The sequence below is a fragment of the Hydractinia symbiolongicarpus genome, chromosome 15 (assembly GCF_029227915.1).
Source record: "Hydractinia symbiolongicarpus strain clone_291-10 chromosome 15, HSymV2.1, whole genome shotgun sequence".
NCBI classification, from domain to species: domain Eukaryota; kingdom Metazoa; phylum Cnidaria; class Hydrozoa; order Anthoathecata; family Hydractiniidae; genus Hydractinia; species Hydractinia symbiolongicarpus.
Window position 1 is genome coordinate 9,868,124 of NC_079889.1, and position 18,246 is coordinate 9,886,369.

The 18,246-nt window shown below is 34.6% G+C and overlaps 2 protein-coding genes across 3 annotated transcripts; both read right to left on the minus strand.

The window, feature by feature from the left end:
* Positions 1 to 1,828: 1,828 nt before the first annotated feature.
* LOC130628555 (beta-hexosaminidase subunit alpha-like) lies at positions 1,829 to 13,796 on the minus strand. Of its 2 annotated transcripts, XM_057441499.1 has the most exons (15): positions 13,577 to 13,796; positions 11,619 to 11,791; positions 11,373 to 11,438; positions 11,052 to 11,098; positions 10,569 to 10,679; positions 7,116 to 7,217; positions 6,868 to 6,975; positions 6,632 to 6,702; positions 6,144 to 6,275; positions 5,168 to 5,254; positions 4,966 to 5,038; positions 4,140 to 4,280; positions 3,425 to 3,546; positions 2,879 to 2,983; positions 1,829 to 2,288 (listed from the first exon to the last, which is right to left on the minus strand). In XM_057441499.1, exons 1-15 carry the CDS (start codon positions 13,783 to 13,785, stop codon positions 2,207 to 2,209), a joined length of 1,629 nt encoding a protein of 542 aa, XP_057297482.1. In that variant the 5' UTR covers positions 13,786 to 13,796; the 3' UTR covers positions 1,829 to 2,206. The 2 variants fall into 2 exon arrangements, with proteins under 2 accessions (XP_057297482.1, XP_057297483.1); XM_057441500.1 differs by lacking the exon at positions 10,569 to 10,679.
* LOC130628556 (uncharacterized) lies at positions 8,534 to 10,545 on the minus strand. Its single transcript, XM_057441501.1, has 2 exons — positions 9,973 to 10,545; positions 8,534 to 9,812 (listed from the first exon to the last, which is right to left on the minus strand). The coding sequence occupies exons 1-2, from the start codon at positions 10,137 to 10,139 to the stop codon at positions 8,876 to 8,878; spliced, it is 1,104 nt and encodes a 367-aa protein (XP_057297484.1). The 5' UTR covers positions 10,140 to 10,545; the 3' UTR covers positions 8,534 to 8,875.
* Positions 13,797 to 18,246: the final 4,450 nt, after the last annotated feature.

The window sequence follows — 18,246 nt, forward strand, 5'->3', positions numbered from 1 at the left end:
CTTCATATCAAAAAAACGCTACGGGTCCTGGGTTCGAGGTTGCTAGTGCGAGAACAATATGCTAGGAAAGAAGACAAATAAAAAATCCCTGGAATAAAAACTGAATGGTGGCAATACACTGTGCTTTAGAACAAGTCGAAATAGGTAACCTTTTTACCAGTTTCACTTTTTGATTTGTAGATCTAAAGGCCGGTTTCCATACAGCTACATTTTGCGCCCAGTCGTAAAATGCGCCGCGACTTTTATCACATACACCGAACCATTTCCAATTAGCGATTTTTGCTCACGTGTTTTTTGCAAAACATGGCTGATGTAAACAGACGATATTTGTTGCTGCAAAATTTGAGAGTAGTCCTAGCAATATTTTTATGGCGTAGAAATAAACAACGTTGTAAAATGCGTAAGAAAACATGTGGATGAGACGACTTTCCATAGAAAGAAGAATCAAAGGACTATACAACGTTTTGCTTATGGATTTAATGTCGTCATATCACGAGTAGTCTTTTTAAGTTTGTTTACAATGTTGTTTCTTTGTGCCTCCACAGACTCATTAATGTTATTTTGTTTTTCATCTACTTCACTTGATTGATATATATTCTGATTCTCTATATTCATTTGGCTTTGACAAAAATTTAACACAGAAACGAGATGTTGCTAGCCATATTGAAATGATCTAATTAAAAATTCTTTCGTAATTCGTGTAGATTGCTACCTTTTGATTGGCTGTTAAGCTGAAGCGCAAAATGTAGCTCGCAAAAAGTAGAGCCTGTTCAACTTTTTTTAAATCGCTCAGCGGCATTATTCTGATAATGCGCATGCGTAGATCAAAAGTCACGGCGCTTTTTACGACGACTGGGCGCAAAATACAGTTGTATGGAAACCGGCCTTTACCCACTTTGCAGCCAGGTATTTTTCCCCCAATTTTACACAAAAGTAGATGTGGCCTTTAACGTTTTTTTTTTACAGGAAACATAGGCAGGCTCTCACTATTCAAAAATCAGCAGCACATTATATGGGCGAAAAAATGTATAATCATAGACAATTTGCTGCAAAGTCTGATTGTTTTGATTTGTCCTTATGTAGTCACCGAGAACAAAAGCTTTGTGCGCTAAACACGTACAGTGCAAGGTAGTCATTTTAGTAGGTTTTGGGCATGCTCATTTTTTTGTCACGTAAATCGTAACAAGTTACTATTCGAAAAAAAGCAATTGTTATCACCATGGACAATTTTAGAGGGAAACCAACCTTGATTGCGCAGGGCTTTTTTTCTCATTTGGCTTGATTTGTTTCCACCTGCTAAAGCTTTGTAATCATCGTTGACAGAGAAGAAACCCTTGTATATTATCTATGGCAATACTTCGATTTTCTCACAGAGAATGATGAAACTGACTCTATGACAATGAATTGCGTAGCATTAAATCCCTTGATGGACAGTTTCAAATCTCACTCTATCAAGCAAAATGAATTTAGAATCAGCACCAGTGAATATTCAGAATTTGTACAAAATTTTCAGTTTCAATTACTTAGATTTAACATCGTGTAAGAAATTAAAAGAGTTGTGATAAAAATGACAGTATTTTTTTGAAAACAAATTTGAGATTTGAGAAACTAATGAGATTTTTAAGGTAATTTCATGAGTACAGAATAAATTTATACTGTACACATTACTTCTGTATTTTACTGAAAGTTGTTAGAAATCTAATTTAAGAACACTTTTCAAAATGGAGTTTTAGGGGACGTGGAAACCATGCGTGAAAACAAAGATCAGATATTGTATTCATTGTTGATGTCGAAATATGCTGCATTGTCAGACAATTAAAAATTACAATTTAAGCTGTAAATTTTTATTTCTTTAATTTAAATGAAAAAAAGAAAAGAACGTATAAAAAATGTTACAAAAAAATTAAACACAAAAGTGAGACCCTGGATTAGTGAAATTACTCATGTGCCTCTTACCAGGCGATTCGCCTAATCGGGACTTCCGCTTTTTCGATACCTTTAACGGGTTTGTACTATACAAGCAAATCTTTATGTAAACAGAAATAGTAAAAAAATGCTCGTGTAAACAAATATTTTAATAATTAAGGTTAATCCTATTAACTATCATACCAAAAGCAGGACATAATTAAAATCACGTGTTGTCATTGCAAGAATCATTTACATCAAAAGCAACAGTACTTTCAACAGTAGTTACAAGATATGGCCTCTAGTTGTTGCTGTTATGGTAGTTCTTCCACTCATGTCGGCAGTATTCGCTCTGGACGACATTTTCAGCTTGAATACCACGTCTAGAAAAACAACAAAAACTTGTCAGTAATACAAAGTAATCAAGGCAAAAGTTACTGTACACTACGCGAAATAAAACTTCTGAAGAGAAGCAAATACATAAACTCGGCAAGGCAAATTAAATTTTAAAGCTAAGCGAAACAATTTCCTGAAGGGAGGTAAATAAAGTAACCAACGCAAAGTTCTTATCACACTGAGTGAAAAAACTGCTGAAGGAAAGTGAAGTAAATAAAGTATAGGCGATTGAAAATTTCTGTAGATGAGCGGGCAAAATGTTGTGCAGACTAGGGCTAAATTTCGCAAATATAATTTTGTTTACGACAGGTTTAAAACTAACCCACCTGCTAAGGATGTTGGCCTAAAACTAAGCCAAAAATAAGCAACTGGTTTAGCAACTCGTAGGCAAAAAGGCCCCTTATCTTTAGCACCTGTGACTAAATTGAAGTTGGTTATATAAAACGCGTGGGCAAGTAAACAAAGTTATCGAGACAGAACTTTAATAAGACGAGGCAAATGAACCCAACCCGCCAAATAAATGTTGCAAATTTTTACACAAAATTTCATTTCTCTGCATAATAATTAAATGCAATACCTCAAATATCTACATCTATGTTCCCATATTCTCTTCGTAGCATCGTTGATATCAGTTGTTGTTTTTGAGCTCCACAGTCTCTCACCGACAGATAAGCCGCGACCCCTAAACAAAATAAAGATACAAATATGGATTCTGATATTTTCCTAAACCTATACTCGGGCACAACATGTTGAATAACAAGGGTTAATAATTGATACTTCATCAAGCTCATATGCTCCTAGATTTGAATAATTGTTGCGAATTTCGCAGAGCTACCTCAATAAATACGCCTATCTCACCTCAATAAATACGCCTGAAAAATATAATTGCGAAATAATACTAGTCCGATAGCGAAAAAAATTCGCGAAATATCCCAGTATGGTTGGTTCGCAAAATGTGATCATCGCAAAATGCATTCTTAAGGCCTCAGGAAAATAACTCAAAATTAAAAAACATTGCGAAAAAAGTGGGCATGAATTCAAAGAGACACGAAACACACCGACTTCGAAAATAACTGCAGAAAATGGAGAAAAAATGTTATAAAAGACACGTTTTTCGTCCTACCATGTTCTAGCAATCAAGTTCGTTCCATCCACCCATTCTCCCCACATACACGCAGTTCCACCAATGACAAGATTCTTCTGTTCTTCTGTACCGTTGAAACCTTGAGGATCGCATTTGTAATACTAAAAAGTATTCACAATATATATTAAACAGAAGAAACATGAAACTTTTACACGATTTGTTATAAAAGTAAACATGTTGCAAGGTTTGAGATGTGGCTCAAGAGGCTAACAAAATAAGTTAATTCAATATGCAAAATCTTTAACTAGAATCATGACACATCTTGGTTTGAATGAGTCTACTCAGACCTACGATTTCTTAAAGGGGATACGAACGACTCCATAGGCTTAATCTTCACAATTTCCAAAGAATGGCGTGTAATAAACGGACCAGACAAAAGGTCAAATGCAAGAAATTATACACACTTGAGAACCATCATGGCGGTAGAATAAGCTACAGTCTGTAAAATATATTAAATAGCAGTAAATCGAAAGTTACATTTTAGTAATCCAATATATGTAGTAGAAGCTTTTCTGCCGTTTTCAGTTATATATCGATGCCCAATATAATACTGTTTTTTTCCTCAGTGATCATAAACCTTTCCACCGCCATTTAGCTCGACTTTTGTGTAAGTCACTGAAGTCGAAAACCAACAGCCGTTTTGTAGCTCTTTTAAGCTTAATCGAAAGCAATAGAGTTATAGAAATACACATACGTTAGGCCAGTCTGGACCATAGGATATATAATTCAAATACCAACACGAAGAAAGAATAGAACGATAACCCAGCGCAGTAACCTTGGCCATCTCGTTCTGCCATCCACCTTTCCAAACATTCACAACTGTGTCGGCTTTCACCTAAAATAAATGGCGAAATAAATTGCAACATTTTGACAACAGATGTGTTCTGTTAAACAGTTGGATTGAATCACTCCATCTTGTGAGAAGGAGGCTGTGGTCACTACTATGAGCCAATACACAGGTCCCTTTTCATCCCAAAAACACTACTTAGGGTGGATTGAAGTTTTCAGTCAAGATGTTCATTTGAAGTAGTCTTAAAAATGCAAACCACTTTCAAAAGTTAAAATTATATATTTTCTTGTGATTGTCAGGGTAATAATTTTGAATTTGAGATTATATATTCATCTGCGTAAATTTTTGCTTTATAATTATATTTTCGACACCTCAGAATGTTATCTTTATGTTATGTTATTTACAATAAAAAAGGGTGTGGTCAGAAGGTTCTAAAGTAATCAAATGGCTACAGGGAGAGGAAAGTTTTATTCCAATTTAAGCATTATTAAATATCAACACATTTTTATGAGGATATAAAGGCTTAAAATGCAAGAAAATGTAGGCAAATGACCTAACCTTACCTAAATTCGAATTCTAGTCACATATTCTAGTTGAGATTTTTTTCTTAATATTTATACAGGAAAGCAAAAACCAAAAAACAAAATTAAATCGCACAATTCTGACATAGTGAACCAACAAAACTTAGAATGGGATTGCCACAACTCTTCAACAAAATATAAATCCCCACCTTAACTTGATTATCGATAACTTCTTGCCAAATAACATAATTCTTCTTCAGACTACCAACAATGTCTAATAACCTAAAATAAAAACAAAAATAATAAAAAATACTAATAAATTTAAAAATATCCAAACAGGACATTAGTTACCCCGATGGCGGTGTCATTGTCATTATACAGAACAGAAATGTATAGCGATGTATAACAAACCTTTGTTCGTAGTATTGTTCCAACATGGAGTAGTTTTTGCCCATACCTTTATCTTGCATCCATTTTGCAATGTTAGGGTTGCTCTTCCTAAAGGCGAGCAAAGTTAATTTTTATAATAGTTGTATTCTGTCTCTGGAAATATGTCAGTTTGTCACGCAAAATGGTACCACAAGTAGCAAGAGGCAGGTAATGCGGTATAAAAAGGATGGGCAAACTCATGGGGTTTTTTCACAGCCTTCTGACTATTAGTAATTATCTCAGTTCTAGTATAAAAATAATCTTTCCTGAAGTAGGGACATATTTTAGCTTGGTTTTAGTTTGACTTGATAGCCCAATTTAGTTTATTCGCGCAAATATACTTCTTAAACACAACAATGAAAACTAGCAAGTGTATAAAAAAAATGTATTTTTTGGGTACCACAGTCCATAAATCATCAAACAATACCTTACTAGTCGTTAGCCCATAGAAAAATCCATGGGTTCGCGTGTCGCAGCTAAGCTACCATTTTGCATGACAGACGGACGGACGGACAGACGTATACGGGCATTATAATATAGATAAGTGACGTCATTAATATTCAGCCTTCTCATTGCAAAGAGATAAAGCTATAGGTTAGAATTGCGTGCTAAATGTGTTCTTTCCATCTGGTTGCGCAACCATTATGAAAAACTACTCCTAAAAGTGCTTTACTGGTTCCCAGACTACGCTCTATGAAAGTCGATAATAAACCAACCTTTTTTGAGGGCTTGGCAATTGCATGCTTATTTTGATTCTGTTTGTTTATTTATTTATTATTGGAAAGTAAATTTTCCGATGAAACAAGATTAACTTGTAAAACCTCAGAAATCATCTTAAATTTACTATTCACACAAAAATATGTTTAATGCAGTTCTTAAACCATGTTTTGTTCAGTTAAGATTAATTATTAATTAAAAAATAAACATTACCCTTTCATTTATAAACTAATCAACGTACCAGCAGTCAAAGCTAACTTCATCACCACCCAGATGAAGGTATGTGTCAGGAAACACTTTTGCCACTTCGCCAAAGAACTCTTCTAAGAATGCATAATTACTCTCTACCGTTGGATCAATTGGACCCAAGTTTCTAAAATAATGCAATTATTACAGAACCACTAACTATGTAGTATTGTTCATAATCCAATTGAAATTGGGGAGGATTGTTCACAGGTATACTTAATTTAGTAAATTTCACTAAAAACTCGGGAGATTAATAAAGACAGAAATTATTACCATTAAGGGATCTAAAACTTGCTCAATTAATAGGAGATTTCAGCTTAGGTCAAACGCTCACTTTTTTAAATGCACTTATACTAAATCTGACCATACTAAAAAATGTGAGGTCAACATAGTGGTATACTCCTCATATAAAATCAGACATTGCAGTTACTTATAAAATCTCCCTTGTGTCTGCGCTAGTTGCAACTCTAAAAATTAACTTACCCATTCGGTTTGCCACCAGAATAACAGGGAGTCAATAAATTGGGAATACTATACCACGATTGTGTGTGTCCCTAAAGTAAATGCCTTTTTCCGTCACATTCTTGTTTTGTCAGAAGCGTGCAGCTGTCTACATGGTTGTAGCGATACAGCAAAAAAATCACATTCCCAACAGAAATACTCTATGCTATGAACAACCTCAAGAGAGTAGCTAATGGTAAGCGTTGTGTGATACTTACAGGAGTGTCAAACTCAGGAATGACCCGAACTCCACGAAGGTTTGCGTAAGAAACTACATTCTGAATGTCTTGTGGGGTGTAAATATGAGTTTTGTTATTCCATGCGCCCTGTATGAAAAGTAGGTAAAAATAAGATAAAATCAATACTTAAATATCAGGGGAATTAACTTAGAAACATTGAAGGAAAGAATATTTTTTAAAAAAGTTGTCTAAGTTTAACAGTAGAAAACAAGTGTGTTCACACCTACCGTTAAATGTAATGATGGAAACTTTTCACTGACAAAAGGAAAAGATGGATCGTCAACTACATGCCAGTGGAGAACATTGTATTTGCTGTATGCAAGAGCATCCTAAAATAAAAAACAAATCCAACAAGATATAAATCAGTGATTTAAGTTCCTCATTTTGCCTTTTTTTTAATTAAAGGACTCGACCAACGTTAAATATTAAGGTGTGCTTAATTGATGAATAAAAATTTGGCAAAGCAACCACACGTATGAAAGAGGTACTATTAAAATACAGGCGCAAAACGACACAAGAAAAGACAGCCTTTCAAGGCCTTAACTCTTTCTATACCACGTGAATTTCATGGTAAATTTGGTAGCCCTTGAAAAAGCCTTATATCTTTTGATTGAAACATTATTAGGAAATCTATGACCCCTCAAAAGAAAGGTAAAAGATCAAGGATTCCAAATAAAAAAAAAAATTTCAAAATTCATAATGGCCAAAATCCATAATGGCGGAAAAGCTGTTGAAATTTTTAGAGAAAATGGTAAGTTTTTATATTCTCTTGTTTCTAACTTGTTTTCACATAGTTGTAGGGTGATTTCTTTGCTTAAAAAGTTGTACCCCATTATATTTCTGACACTTTACAAAAAATTTCAGGTCAAAAGGACTATTAGTTCCGGAGTTATGGTCAAATTAAGCCGGTTTCTTATTTTAGTAAGAATGTAACCGTAAAATATTCATAAAAAATGGAAAAGTGTACCCTAAATAAAGTCTAATAACATAATACTTACTAGTTCCTAGAAAGTCAATGACCCCTCAAAAGAAAGGTAATGTATCAAAGATTTTTATTGTGAAAAAAAAAAGAAAATCTAAACCGGTTGAAATCCATAATGGCGGAAAAGATGTGAAAATTTCTTCAAAATTGTGCGTAAAAATGAATTATTTGATCAAAAAATGACTTCCACTTGGTTTTAGAGTGATGTTTTTGCTTACAAAGTTGTACCCCATTATATTTCTGACACTTTGCAAAAAATTTCAGGTCCAAAGGACTATTAGTTCCGGAGATATGGTCAAACTAAGCCGGTTTCTTATTTTAGTAAAAATGTAACCGTAAAATATTCATAAAAAATGGAAAAGTGTACCCTAAATAAAGTCTAATAACATAATACTTACTAGTTCCTAGAAAGTCAATGACCCCTCAAAAGAAAGGTAATGTATCAAAGATTTAATTTTGAAGAAAAAAAAGAAAATCTAAACCCATTGAAATCCATAATGGCGGAAAAGCTGTGAAAATTTCTTCAAAATTGTGCGTAAAAATGAATTATTTGATCAAAAAATGACTTCCACTTGGTTTTAGAGTGATATTTTTGCTAACAAAGTTGTACCCCATTAAAATTCTGACACCTTGCAAAAAATTTCACGTCCAAAAGACAATTAGTTCCGGAGATATGGTCACATGAAGCAGCCTCCTCCTATTTAGAGAATTATCGTAAACCGACGAATAATCGGTTCAAATCCTAATAAAGAACAGGAATACAAACAAAAGAAAATTTGCACAAATGAATGTTTTTCCTAGTGTTTGAATGTTGTATGCCACTTCTGAAAACAATTATTTTCTTTTGTAAAGTGCAAATAAACATCACATTGTGGAGCAGAACACTTCGTGTAAACACGGACTTGCTTCTTCAACTCTGCGTAACAGACTTTACAATTTCGTTTCTCTTCGGTGAATACCGGCATATGTTCAGTGTTATATCTCTTATCAATGGGAGCTTGGAAGTTATTGTAAACAGGAGGATCTGCATACTCTTCCATACTGGTTAGTTGCCTGATAACAGCCTCGATTTCTAAAATGATCGATGAACGGTGCGACCTTCTTTAGCTTATGACCTTGTTCCTCCTCCTCAGGATCCACAACATGTAGCATGGACAACAAAGCGTAGAACCTACTCCTGGACAGCATCTCCCTTGCCCATAAACCATGAAACAGTGATTTGACACTCCAGTATCGGTCGTGTCGCGGTAGCTGCACGATACCCATGTACATAAGTAAAGCGATAAATTGCTTCATCTCGTGGACAGAGGTTTCTTTCCATGACCCATCTTTTTTTGCACAACTTTTCTTTTTGCTGATGTTTCTCCAGCCATATGTATTAGTATGCTTCACTATATCCTGAATCAATTCCTCACTAAAGAATAGTTGGAAAAAATCAATTTCTTGAACGCCGCGTATCAATGGAACATCACAATGCAATCCTGGGTCACGTGTCGGAGTAAAATCTGGTAGAATGTTTGGAGTATCTGGATCATCATAACTCTTGGTATTCTTATGTGCTACTGGCTCCTTATTAGCTGGCTTCTTATTGGCTGGTTTCTTGTTAGCTGGCTTCTTTTTACCTTTTTTTGTAGAGGTATGTTTCTCGCAAATGTTTTCTTTGTTATCGCAGTCATCATCGGTTGACCCCAAATCAATAACCTGCTTTCGAGGACGGCGCGTGCGACGAGAAATTCTCGTACTGGGCTCATTAGTGACTGTGGCATGGTCAGGAACATTATTATTGGCACAGAATGTTAGAGAAACAGCAGAATTTAGAGCAGTTACTTGACTTTCATTGTTCAACGTTTCAGTCGAGTTTGTGGACAGCGGCGGTGGCGGTGAAGAAGGAGGCGGTGATGAGCGACCGACAAGATTGCTTTCAACATCAGCATTTGGATCACTAAAAATAAAAGGAAGCAATCACCCTGAGAAAAGTCTTACCATCACCTTTTATTGAGACTGTTTAAAAGTAGACATCAAGTATGTTACATAAAATAATTACAAGACAGGTTCCAAGCGAGAAACGCATAAGCACAGAAAAAGGACGATAAAGCACTTACTTTTCATCCCAATCCGAGTAGTAACCCAATAAAGCATTATCTATTCTTTCTTCTTCGTCACTACTGAGGCCCCCATGACATGAATCGATGTCAGAATCATCAGTTTCAAGCATATAATTGACAGCATCTTCAAGAGAAATTCTCCTTGAGCTTCCAGCCTTCGCCATTTTGTTTTTTGAATGTTTGTGATGTTGCTGGCCCGAATCTACAACTCACACGGAAACGAAAATACTTGAATCTGATTGGCTGATTCAAAAGCCGTATTTTGAGCTTTTATAGCCTGCGAGACGACCAGTGGTTGTTTCACAATTCGATTTTGAAGTCATCAGTCCCACAGGACTGATTTTAGCTGGGGCGGTATAGAAAGAGTTAACCTGCCATTTTCAAAGTGTATATACAGCCTGACTGTTGTATTGCTGTTCTTTGTTGCAATTACAGAAAATTTTATACAGTCATAGCAGTAAAAGAAGTATCAGGGCTCAGAGGCAAGAGCTGTACATACTTATACACAGAACACTGTTATACCAATACAAGGCTAGTTCTTTATTTGTCATAAATTCTCCTGATAATAGTTTACAATGTCAAAAACAACTTACAATAAACTGGAAAATAATATCAATAGCAATATAATGTCTTGATGAGTCGATTAAAAAGCCACGGTGGTGAAAACGAGGAAAATCCACAATTTTGTTCTTTTGGGCGAAATACTAAAAGAGCATGACATTAATTTACCAATAAAGTACTGGGTCAAATGTTTATATATTTTGTTTTATTTAAAGTCGACTAATTATTCACCAAACAAATTATTTTTCAACTGTTTATTTGCTCCAAGCAACTTGTTTTGCCAATCTTAGTGAAATTGTGCATAGTTAACCGTAGTTACCATTTGACTGACAGACAACAGAGACCATTATAATATAAAATAGTTGTTAGAGCTTGGATAATCCACCGAAATTCACATCTTTTTGCTTGCGGTTTAGCATGAGCTGCTTTTGATAAATAGACAAACGGTGGTTATTATTATAACAATTTTTGCTATAGTTTTATGTCACAATGTAAAGTATTCAAAGAAAACTCACAGTTCCAGACTCATTTTGGTACACTACTTGACTGAAAGTTTCCAAACCTAAATGACGATGGAGTTTGCAATTTTGATGGTGGCCAGACAAAGTATTAATAATAGAAAAACTAAAATAGTTGTTACTTATATTTTTAAACAAACAGAAATCCCATAATTAGCTAGTCTTTCACTTAAGAAATAATGAATTTTTTTTCTAATTTGTTAGATTGTGTACACCTGCTTGGAAGAAATTAAAAAAAAAAAACAATACAAGACAGTAGCTAAGAAAATTGTCAAGTGTATATTAGATTTGCCATCAAGGATATAAAGACCAGTATACCTCGAAGGGCACCCCAAACAGTGTTTGCTGATAAACTGGATGTTGGTGCATTGACCACCAAAGTATCTGAAACAGAGAACTTAGTGGATTTAAGAGAATTAAATGGATTTGCACTGTAACAACTTTTCAAAGGAAATAAAAATTCTAATCAATTCTATTAACATTATATGCTATACATGTCCAAGTAAAATATGTAAGCAAAAAATGTGATACTTAAAACAGAAAACCTTTATTTCTATTACTCACATGACTCATCTGTTGTAAGATCCATTGGAGCATAATCATACTGAACATTCACTTCTAGAGATGACAGCAAAGAAAGACCTGGAGCTGGTGCTTCTTTCTCTGGGAACGTAAGTCCTTGATACCTTTTGATTGCTTCAGTTATGACGTCTGAAGATTTTCCAGTCAATTTGAACCTAAAATTAAGGGGAAAAAATCGCTAACAGGAACAACAGAGAGGCACATTTTAAAGAAAGTATAAATAGACCACTATTCATTGCTTTCTAACAAAAGTTTTGCCCTGTCAAAGAAAATTTGGGCAAAAGATCTTCATTTTAGAGAGGGGGCAGGAATATTGCCTGCCCTAAAATATTTTATACACTGATGAAATTTTGTGGCTGCATAAACACCAACTTCAAGGAAAAACGAACACAAAAAATTGCTTTCCTCGTCTTTTAATTGGTTATCAACATCAAAAGTGCATTCAATTGATTGTTTTCATTAAGTAATACGGTTATATGGCAATGCTGGAAATTCTTTAAAATTATTTTAAGCAAAATTTGGTTTTATAAGTAATAAATGTGCAGGTGCCATTAAAAAACAAAGTAAGGCGGTGTTTGTATTATTATTTGTAAAGTCATCACAAGCAAATAGGAAAAAATATGCTTCGTTTTCAAATTAAAAAAATCTAAAGTTTATCCAGTGGTTCAAATAACACTTCAAAATTCATTCAGAAAATTTAGCTACATTTTAACAAAATTTATACAAAAAATATATACATCGGATGTGGGTTTTGTTTTTAAATTTGTTTAAATAAAAATAACACATTAAAATCAATTAAATGGGACTTGTTGTGGTTTCGAATTGTTTTGTCAAATGAAAAAAAGCTTTTCTTTTACTTGCAACACTTCATGTTCTCAAAAAAATATTTAATTCATTTTATTATGAAACACCTCCAAGTTGGTAATAGAACGTTGGTCGCTTGTGCTTGAAAATACTTATGTGTATCTGTTCCGCCTGTAAGTGCAGATTTGCAGACTTGCTTCGTCCGTGCTCCGCCAGTGTCAGTTAACTGCATGGCTGGATTTCTTTTCTAAGACCAGGTTACGAACGACGAAGGGGCCAGGCAATAGAGATTCATACCTTTTGTTTTAATGCAGCTAGAGCTTCCTGAAATGCTGTCATTACGTACGTATAGTATGCACGCTAAGTATTTAAGGCGTGTACTATGCACGCCTAACTTTACTTTATGGGGTCGGTTTGTTGCACTCGCTAACAAGGTTTTGGTGTGCAATGGCCCGCACACCAGAGATTTTACTCCTGCCCAAGCCTGTATCTGGTACAATACAACACAATAATTCGCTAAGGTCCCCAGTATAGGTGCAAATTTAAAATGCAACGAACCCCCAGTTGTTTTTGGTTCAACACTATGAATTGTTTTTTTTAGTTTTTAATTTCCATTAAGTTTTTAATTGCTTTATTGAAATATTAGAAATTAGAAACAATAATCGAAAACAAAAACACAGTTTTTTTATTAGGCTTAAATTTTGGATCCTTACTGTATCCCTGATTTCATAGGATACCAAATAAGACAACATAAAAATATGTAATTTGTGGCGCCGTAGATTAGTGGTTATAGCTCTCGTACTCTGTGCGGGAGACTAGGGTTCGATTCCTCTTGACGGCGATTCAACATGGGCGAGTGAATGTTACCATAGCCCCGGGTTAACCCAAGCCATGTGAGGGAAATTGGGAAGATGGCACACTGTGTGGGCCGTTGGATGTTGCCGGGAGTTGTCTAGTAGAGCGCGGGCTCTAATTGGGTCTGCGTAGCTCAAAATGAGCATTAAATACTCTAGGACTCTCCATCTACGCCATGGCCCCTCCTGGAAATAATAGACAGGGTATATCCCTCGATATTTGTGAGGCTAGCCATGTAAAATATGCACATCTATCTATCTGTAACATTCGTAAAAACTTACGTAAATTGATCAGGGTTTAAAGTATAGTACATATTCTCTCGAGCTTCCTGTTGTGGTTTTGGCCACACGGTACCAGCAACATAATCCTTTCCAATACCAAATCTGAAGGGTTCCTCTTCGTACAGACCAAGCGGATCAGACAAAGTTGGTTTCCCACAATGAACAGTTGCTGTTAAGAAAGCTGCTAACAAAAGCTGCACTACATACATATTTATAGACTCTAAGAATACATAAAAGATCGTTAAAGAAAAACTGTATGATCTTAAGAAAGGTTAGTGCCACAGCCAGAACCTGCCACAGTACAAATTTTTAACTGCTGGCCACTTAGTATTTCGGATAGCATCGGCAAATACACAGAAATTTCAGCAACATGTTATGTGCACACTAAATACTGGTAGTTGCGACCAAGACCTAGCTATAAAAGCTAGCTATATTGAAAAAGAAGAAAGACGGTGCAAAGGCAGTGCACAACAGCCTAATCTCAGAAAATGGTCTTGATCACATAACGAAGGCGTTCCTCTTGCTGTATACTTTACCTGACGAACTGCTGAAAGTGCATGCACAAACAAATCATGTGACTTCCTTCTCTCCTCCTTTTCAGTCGAGATTGAAACTGCCGCCAAGGATTGTTTGCTGACTGTCTGTTTTTATAAGCCGATGCTAAATCATATCCACCACACAACAACCATTTCTTATCTTCGAATATATATGCGTAGCAAAGAAGATATTTACTTAACGGTAAGCTTAAACAAGTCGCATTTTTAACCAATATTGTTTCCAAGGCTCGTCGTTGCCTCGTCCCCAGGGTCTTGTGGCCCCCGAGCCGTTATTACGGAGCTTTCATGTCAACAACAAGGCAAAATACCCTGGTAACATAGTAATATCAGCAAACACCATTTGAACGGTAGTAAACTTCATTTGAATAAGAATGGAACAAAGAACATGACTAAAACATTTGCCAGTTATATCAACAAGTGCTGATATGTACTGCACAGAGACGCACTTCTATCAATTGAATCTCCTCAAATTAGTGATGTCAAATCCATTAAATATTTGAAAACGAAAAACATGTCCAAACTTATGATTGGACACTTAAACATCAACTCAATCAGAAATAAATTTGAACATTTAAACAATCTCTTGTGTGATAAAGCTGATATTTTCTTAGTATCAGAAACAAAACTTGATGGAAGCTTTCTGAACTCACAATTTCATATGGATGGTTTTTATCCACCATTCAGAAATGATAGAAACCAATATGGTGGAGGTGTTATGTTTTATGTTAGAAATAACATTGTTTGCAGAGAAATCGATAAATCGTCCTTACCAGAAGATATAGAAGCAATATTTTTGGAAATTAATTTACGTAAACAAAAATGGATTGTTGCTGGCATTTATAAACCACCATCCTTGAATACTAAATATTTTACAAGATGCATTCGTGAGTTTCTTTCGAAAATTAATTCTGATAATATTATTTTAATGGGTGATTTCAATGCTGTTGAACATGACGATGATATGTTACTTTTTAATTCAGAGTTGCGTTTAAAAAACCTCATTAAAAAACCAACGTGTCACAAATCATTACAAAATCCATCATGTGTCGATCACATATGGGTGTCTGATTCTAAACGATTCCACCACACCAGCATTTTGGAAAACGACCTTTCTGATTATCACGATATAGTTGTAACTTTCTTAAATGTGGAAATACCAAAGAAAGATCCTAAAATTATAAATTATCGTTGTTACAGACTTTTTAATGACGAACATTTTAAACATGACCTTGAGTCACTTATTGCATCAAACAATGACTTAAATTACAACGACTTTGACGAACAATTCAGTCAGTTGGTCAGCAAACACGCCCCTATAAAATACAAAGTTGTTAGAAATAATAACTCTCCATTTATAACAAAAGCAGTACGAAAGGAGATAATGATTCGATCGAGATTTAAAAATATCTACAATAAGCACCCTTCTATTAAAAACTGGGAAAACTTCAAAAGGCAAAGAAACAAATGTGTCACTGTTTGTAGAGACGCGAAAAGAATTTATTACACATCACTAAATATGAACAACATTTTTGATAACAAAAAGTTCTGGAAAACTGTAAAGCCGATATTTTCCAACAAATGTGTAAAAGATACAGTCCAAGTAATAGTTGAAAATGATCAAATAATTCGTGAAAAAGAACATATAGCAAATATAATAAATGATCATTTTGTTAATGTCACGAATTCTTTGAATATTGATGGAATTCCACACGAAAACTTTAACGATATTAAAAACGATATTGAAAACGTCATCAAGAATTACGAACAGCATCCAAGTATAATATGGATAAAGAAACATGTTACCACTACCAACAAAATGAGCTTCAAATCAATTGAAATTGACATCATGAAAAAGTATATTGGTAACCTAAAAGAAAACAAATCTGGTCCCAAAGGAGCAATTCCACCATGTTTCCTCAAATATTACGTCGATGTATACGGAGAACATATCAACAAGCTGTTTGAGAAATCTATTGTCGATGAAGTTTTCCCTGGAGCAATGAAATTGGCTGATATTTGTCCACTATTTAAAAACGGAGATCGTTCATCAAAATTGAATTATCGTCCTGTTAGTAAACTGAGCAGTGCGTCAAAAATTTTTGAACGTATTATGTTTGATCAGATTTATGAATTTATTGATAGTAAATTATCACCTCTTTTGTCAGGTTTTCGTAAGGGTTTTAGCAGCCAGCATGTTTTGCTTCACATGATAGAATCGTGGCGAAAAGATCTTGATAAAGGAAATGCTGTAGGGGCGCTATTGATGGATTTGAGTAAAGCATTTGATTGTGTGGATCATAATCTGTTAATAGCGAAACTACATGCATATGGTTTCTCAAAAAGTGCTTTAGGTCTTTTAAGGAGTTATCTCACCAATCGGTTCCAAAGAGTCGGAATTGATGGCTATTTCAGCTTGTGGAAAGAAATTATTAGTGGTGTTCCACAAGGTTCGATTCTGGGTCCACTTTTATTCAATATTTATATAAATGATTTAATGTTTATTTTTAATGATAGAGCTGATGTTAAAATTTGTAATTACGCAGATGACAATACACTTTATACATATGGAAAACAATTTGAGGAGATAAAGTTATGTTTAGAAAGTGCTTTTTCAACTGTTAGAACATGGTTTTTCAATAATGGTCTTCAGTTAAATTCTGAGAAGTGCAAACTGCTCATTCTGGGAAAATCAAAAAACAAAGACTTTGTTACTTTAAATTTGAAAAATAATATATTACAAGAGTCTCCATACGTAAATTTGTTGGGTATAATTCTGGACAATCAGCTTTCTTTCCGGCAACATGTTCTTCCATTATGTAAGAAGGCTAATGCCAAGATCAATGCCCTAAAACGTATATCACCATATATGTCTAATTTTAAATTTTAATTCATTTATTTATAGCATATTTAATTACTGCCCTCTTATATGGGGATTTTCAAGCAAGATCTACTACATAAAGTTAATAGCATTCATAGTAGAGCAAATAGACTTTTATGCGACAGAATTGAAAATGAATGCAGAATCAGTATTCATGAAAAGTTCTGCCGAAAATTGTTAAAGGAGGTTTTTAAAACAAAAATTAAACAGAATCCATCCTACATGAATGATGTTTTTGCATTCAAAAACACAGCATATAGTTTCCGTGCATCAAGTTCTCTTGAAAGGTGCAGAACTCGCACCACAAAGCATGGTCTATTAAGCGTATCTTATATTTCGTCTAAATTATGGGAGAAGCTTCCAAACTCTGTCCGAAATGCCCCTTCGTTGTCTTTATTCCATCACGGGCTAAACACCATTCCGTTTATTCAGTGCAGTTGTCGTCTCTGTGCCACATATATTTGTAACGTAGGATATACGAATTAGCTTCTTATTATTATAATATAAATCTCCTATTTTTTTAGAAACTTTTTTTTTTTAGGACAGTCGATTTTAATTAGCCCAAGGCTAACAATTTTTTTTTTTTTTTTTTTTTTTTTAATTAATGTATTTAGCATGTTTTATTGCACATTGTATATCGACTTTAAAGAAAGAATAAATAAAATAAAATAAAATAAACAAGGATGGTGTTAATGCTGTTTTAATTAGTTTATATTATGTCGGGTATATGTCTTGGGAACAACGCACGGTTGAACTGCTAATTGTTCCCAGCGCGTTTTTGCTTATAAGGACGTTTTTTGTCTGTTTCTGCATAGAAATTAAAATTTAAACAAGCTGTGCGAAGCTTTTTGTGATGATAGAATCTGAATGTGGATTTAGTAGAGTTCAGTGGAACTCTTGTTTTACTTAGTGGAAGTGTCTTGTTTTACTTAGTGGAAGTGTACGCGGGTGAATGTTTAGTGTCTAATCGCGAACAAGTTACTTTGTTGGGGCGGGTGCAATCAATCAAAAAAAAACTTCAACAAGTGCTGAAGTAAGCGTATCTTGATTGATTGCACCCGCCCCAACAGATGAGTTCGCCGAAAGACGGAGTTTGGCGTTAAAAAAGGAGACAAATTAAATGTTTAACAAACGCAATTTCCGGTTCCGGATTAACATTATCAAATTCTGAAAAAGAAAATAAAGAATTTGGAAAACTAAAAGATTGGTAGAACAGGATTTTTGTAATTTAAACA